The sequence below is a fragment of the Schistosoma mansoni genome, chromosome 1 (assembly GCF_000237925.1).
Source record: "Schistosoma mansoni strain Puerto Rico chromosome 1, complete genome".
Lineage (NCBI taxonomy): Eukaryota > Metazoa > Platyhelminthes > Trematoda > Strigeidida > Schistosomatidae > Schistosoma > Schistosoma mansoni.
In genome coordinates this window covers 52,799,353-52,805,797 of record NC_031495.1, presented here as the reverse complement: position 1 = coordinate 52,805,797, position 6,445 = coordinate 52,799,353, and the positions used below count along the sequence as shown (strand labels likewise).

Below are 6,445 nucleotides of genomic sequence, written 5' to 3'. Positions count from 1 at the left end.
TTTTAATTAGAAAACAAACAGGTAATGTGATTGAACTAGGGAAAACAATAGTTAAACACTAACTAATTATTATAACAGATATTTCATCCTGGTATGAGATCTTATCAGTGAGCGTCCACTGAGAACTGAACCTGAGACATTTAGATAAGGGACTCTCTGAAAGACTAAGGGCCCTGGCTACGGCTCCTAGGTTGGGTTGTGGGTGCACAATTTCGATTGTGCTGCATAGTCCTTTTTTCTCATTTTGTTTCAGCTGGATATCAATTACAGCATAATTTTATCATTGAATATGGTACATGAAACATCCGATCCTGGAGTAATGGGTAAGGATTCTAAAAAACGGTTTTCAAGTGATTCATCGACTATTAATTTGAATGTTTAGATATATGAACTAAATATTTATTATCAAGGTGAACATAATAATCGATATCCTGAACAAAATAGACATTTTATCACCTATATACATGATTCAAAACTTTAAAAAGTAGCTTCGTTCATATTAAACTTATTGTTGACCTACAGGCAATAGGTGATTGTATAATACGACGCTGATTATTAAATTTAGTGATAAAGACGAAAGTATTGGACTTTCTATGAATTGCTTATAATAATAATTTGAGAAATAAAGTACAAAAGAACCAGGTTGTGATTTCAGCTTTAGAATTTTAAGCCTTATATAAAAAATAACAGCAATGAGTGAATCTACTCTAAATAATTGTAATAATCAAGATTATCTTTAGTTTAAGCCAATATTTACCACTGAGTCTTGAGATTGATTTACAAAAAACCGTTAAAACTTGGTTTTATGTTTTTTGTTTAATTTGCTTTCCAGTTACCTTTGAGAATATTTCATTGGTTTTTAGAAAATCGATTTTCTTTAAGCCTATTAAACACTTCTGTTTAAATTTTATTCATAATCTTTCAAAGTATTAAAGTTTATGCGAATGAAATAGTTTTGTAACTGGATTGTTTGTGGTTACTAATTGTTAACTGTCTGCTCCATTTATATAATTACACTTCATTCTGATTTACTAATAATAATAACGCAAACATAAACAAGATTAATATCAGAAGGGGTTTTGTGGATATTATAGTAATTTTAATAAATGGGATCATCAGTCAATTGAAGCTAGACCACTATGGAAAACCTGGAAACGCTGGGAGGCCGTTTCGTCCTGTTGTGGGACTCCTCAGCAGCGCGTATCCACGTTCCTGTCTAGTGGCTATGCGCTCGCGCGCGGGACTGATCGGTCCTGTGTTCGAATCTCGCAAGGCGGGACCGTGGATGCGCGCTGTTGAGGAGTCCCAAAATAGGATGAAACGGCCGTCCAGTGCTCCAGGTTTTCTATGGTGATCTAGCTTCAATTGATGCATGATCTCAACTATTAAAATAAAAAAAGATTAACTATTAGAAATTTTATTTCAGTAGAGTTATTAAAAACACTATTATCTACAATTGGTCTCTCGTTAGATCAGGATGACAGAGAAGACCATAAATTAAGAGCAACCATTGTTTTAACATGCTAAATAATGCGGATGATACATCTGTGACCTTGCTCTGCAAATATATATGTAATCAGATGAGAGCTATAGAAATATGTTCAAATTTCCATATCAGAATATAATTATATTGTAGTTTGTTATAAAAACATCTCCTGAAACTACTTGACAGTCTTTTAACATGTCCTTATGAGATTAAGATAACAGTTACTATTTTGTAGTTAATATCAAACCATAATAGTTATATTCTTTTACTAATCACTGATATGATTCTTATCGAATCATCTTTTTATGTTTTTTCACTGTTATAAAGTTACTTAATCCAATTAAAGTAGTTAACTGACATTTAATGGTTCCTGAATTAATATAGACATATATAAACGTCTATCTATTCATCTATCCTCTTGAATTAATCATCACTTATTCTGTTACAGTTATGTGTAGGTTAAACAGTCATTTCTCACATTATAGATTCAACAAATCAAGAAGATTAAGTGGTTTTAACACACTTGAATTATAGTGGAGTATAAAAATAGTTTTATCTTTAGGATTTTACATTAGTGATACTAATGACTAATTATTCATATGAATCTCAGCTATTAAATATATATAGTTACTATCATAAATCTTAAATTCTATGCCTTTCACTCTTTGGAACAATTTAGTGAATTCATTCATTTTATTCAACCATTCCTGTGATTTCCATACCCTCTATTTGTGTTTTGACTCATGGTCTTTTTAAATGGTTATTCTATAGTCATACTGAGTTAACACTATTATTATTATTACTTGTTGAAACCTCTGAATAGTATATTACGTAATATGGTTATATTTTTTAGTCTAATCAACCAATCATTTTCCAATTAAAATTTAACCCTCTTACTCAATTATTACTCTATCTATTATTTACATGCTCACATACAAACAATAAACAAATTTCAATATAATAGATAATGAGATCCGGTCTTTTTTTTCTTAACACTCTGACTTCATCAAATTGTTATCTTGTCAAGGGAGAGAGAGGCTTTGATTAGATGTATAATATAAAAGAGGGTTAAATTTGAGATAATAGATTAAGTTATTCAGTAGTAGATTTTTTTTTATCTTATCACTCTATGGAAGTTAGTAAAGAAAAAGAGGTTTTCTTCAATTCTGATATAAAATTATCTATGGATTGTGATATTTCAATCAATAATATGAATAATTTTACAGTACATAATGAATCTGTACTGGATTTATCATTGACACCAAATTCCAATGAAAGTTTTCCTCAGTATGGTAAAACAAATTCACATCTATCATATGGATTAACAAATTGTACTACGATGTATTCAGATCTGTCAGACATAAAAGATTATTATTCGGTTGAAAGAACTTTAGAAACTATATCATCAAATCATCAGACTATTAGTACTGATAGTAATGATAGTGGAGTATTGAATTCTGGGAATTATATTCCAAATATTCCGACTCCTGAACAATTATTAACGTCAAATGAAGAAACTTCTTACAATTTACATGGTAAATATATCTTTTTAAAAAACTTTAGTTAAGTGTTTGTAGTTATTTTAGAGAATCAAATATATTTGTTGATTCATTTCCAGGTTTTCCATGGTGGTCTAGCTTCAATTGACTCATGATCTCAACTATATAAAATTACAAAAATCTCCACAAAACCCCCTTCTGATAATGATTTATTTTCTGTTTTTTTTATGATTGTTAAAGTCCATTTGCAAATATCATAAGATTGATAGTTATTTAGAGTTCAAAAATATATAGCTCGATTTATAAAGCGAGACTACATACTATTCTCGATAATGGCTTTTTATAAGGACGAAACCAGCTAGCTTATTATTTTAGCAAAGCTCTGATAAATGTGTCCTGAGTGATAATGAAAGTTTCCCAATTCAATCACCAGGTACTGAAATCATAAAATTAATAAAGCATCGACCTGAATTGTAAATCTTTTCCATGATTATTCTTGTAAAGACACTTGTAGTTTTTCATACCATGAAGTATATATCTCCATACATTTAAAAATAAAAGTTCTATTTTTGAGAAGAAAAAGTAAACAGCTATATCTTTGTATTTAGGATAGATTTATTTACATAATCTAACCCGTCTTATCCCACTGGTCATATTCGTAAAATAAACCAGTTTTTAAGGTATTTGCAATAGTTTAGATTTCGATTCACTACCTTATTCAGTTTTAAAGTTAATTTGACTTATATGAAGTCACTAAAAATCATAAATACAATTTTCTACTCATTGGGATGTCACAAAAATATATTTATTATTAATTTTTTACCGAATACTCAATTTATTTGAAACAATCAAGTTCAACCTTGGCATTGATACTTCCTTACTTACTTACGCCTGTTACTTCCAATGGAGCATAGGCTACCGACCAGCATTCTCCGACCCACTATGTCCTGGGCCTTCCTTTCTAGTTCTATCCAATTTTTGTTCATTCTTCTCATGTCTGTCTCCATTTCTCGGTGTAATGTGTTTTTTGGTCTTCCTCTTCTCCTTTGGCCTTCAGGATTCCATGTGAGGGCTTGCCTTGTGAAGCAGTTGGATGATTTCCTCAATGTATATCCTATCCATTTCCAGCGCTTTTTCCTGATTTTTTCCTCCGCTGAAATCTGGTTTGGCATTGATACCTACATTAATTGGTATATTTTAACGAAACCATAAGTCTTCATACCTTTTATTCAAAAACTAGCTTTTTTAAATATGTTTAAGTGATTACAGAATAATTCCGTTAACTGAAATCAATTTATTTCCGGAACTAAGATATCATCTGTGAATTAATTCATACCTATACTATAATCTGTGAAATAGTTGGATTTGGTTTAGGTGAAACCCAGACCTAGGTTTCATTCCTGTTGACGCTTGCTACCAAGGTCTAGAGACTTTAAGAAATTGATACCCCAAAGTGGATCAAACTAGTGTCATTTATGTTCATAATACCAGACGTTATTTGCAACTATTATGACTTAGCACTTATAGGAAAACATTATAATCAGATAATTAGCCATTTATTGTCCCATTGTATAATCTATAATTTTATTAACTATGACGTTAAGTAAATGTCTATGAAATTCGACAATCTCCACACTCCAATACTGAAAATATCTATGCGTATTGGAAACTCCTACATCTGTGAACAAACTTTGGCGTTATTATTCAAGACTTCATTAAGATTACTTTACGGTAAATGATGTTTGTTTCATGTGATACTTTTATTTCATTAGCACTCATAGAAGATTCATTATAATGCAAATCATTGTGATAATTACTAGTCATATATATGTATTTTTGATTCTTTCAGGTCAGATAAATTTTGTAAATTTATTTCGTCAAACATGGTATTACTACCAACAATATTTGATACAACCAAATTACTCATCTCATACAACATATCTACCTACAGATGATTATCAGTGTTATGTACATAATAATCAACCAATGTTTACTAGTTCTCAATCACCAAATTCATTAATATCACAATACAATGCTACACATTATCACAGTAATGATTCTGAATATCAAACAGAACCATCAATACACTCAATTCCTGACACCACAGAAAATAATATACCTGTATCAAATTATTCCAAACCTGTTATAAATACAAATAAAAATGATAAAATTACTTCGAATGGTTCTGAATCCCCAGGAGATAAACCTCGTCAATATCGTAAAGCAAGAGCATATTTTCATCCAAAGCAAATGAGTTGTTTAGAATCATTTTTTCAAAAAAATCCTTATTTATCAACAAGAGATCGCGAATATTTATCTAGAAAACTGAATCTTTCAGAAGATAGGGTAAGTGGATAGTTTATTCATTTGTGTAGTTTATTCATTTTCAATTCATATCCTAAAATGATCAACTTAATAAGATTTTCATTAACAGATTATTACTATTATTAGTTCAGAATAACTGTTTTAGTTGAAAGTAACTGTACACTTCGAGATCAAAACCAAATAATTAATATGTTCTATTTTGGTTATGCTGGAATATTCCTGATACTATTTACTTCATCCAAAGACATAACTCAAAACAGATGAGATAGTGCAAAAGTTTAATGTAAGATTTCTTGAAATCATGAATTACAATTTAGCTAATTTCTCATTGTCTTACATGAAATATCTAACAGTTATAGACTACTACGTCAAATGATCCTATATGATAGTAGTATATTGTACTGGTCCGATATTCCATTATTGTCATATTTAATAGATTCATTTATGTTTATACCTAGCATGATTAGCTTCGATTTGTATATACTGATCAAAGTTATGTAGCCTGGTTAATTTGACTATTGAATACACTAAACTGGAGATAAAATGGCTAGCACGTTATTTAGATGTTTGTGTATTAGCTCATAAATTATGATTGCCAATACAGGTCAAACAGAAGTATGGAGGGTCTTTTTGTTAAAAATACTATTTCATCTCATAGTCTTATAGTTACTATCAATCGTATTATTAATTTGTTGCAATATTTAAGTAAAAATAGCTCACTAAACAAATTATCCATATCTTGAATACCATAGATTTTTTTATTTTTCACATAATAGTTATAAATTGATTATAACTACAAAATGTGCTCTCTATGAAGTTTCATACGTAAAAGATGCAACAATATAGAATCGAAGTGTTGAGATCTTTCAAGAATCATATTAATGAATTTAAAACATTGAATGATATAAATTTACTAGGTATTGGGTTGGGCTTGAATCTTCTCATTGCTGTGTGTTGGACTGTCGTTGCTTCTTCTCCGTTTGACACTTCATAGAGAGCTCATTTTGTAGTCATAATCAATTTATAACTATTATGTGAAAAATAAAGAAATCTATGGTATTCAAGATATGGATAATTTGTTTAGTGAGCTATTTTTACTTAGATATTGCAACAAATTAATAATACGATTGATAGT

General features: G+C 29.8%; 1 protein-coding gene and 1 non-coding gene across 2 annotated transcripts in view; both read left to right on the top strand.

The window, feature by feature from the left end:
- Positions 1–2,615: 2,615 nt before the first annotated feature.
- The window catches only part of Smp_060750 (putative homeobox protein), a gene marked incomplete at both ends in the record, with an annotated part of 6,619 nt that continues 2,789 nt past the window's right edge, over positions 2,616–6,445 (top strand). The window contains 2 exons of the mRNA XM_018794827.1: positions 2,616–3,021; positions 4,835–5,331. Of these exons, the coding sequence (XP_018649200.1) occupies positions 2,616–3,021; positions 4,835–5,331 (903 nt within the window). The remainder of the gene's footprint in view (positions 3,022–4,834; positions 5,332–6,445) is intronic.
- On the top strand, positions 5,354–5,419 carry Smp_tRNA_01041_Gln_TTG.1.1. The gene has a single exon. It is a non-coding gene (tRNA).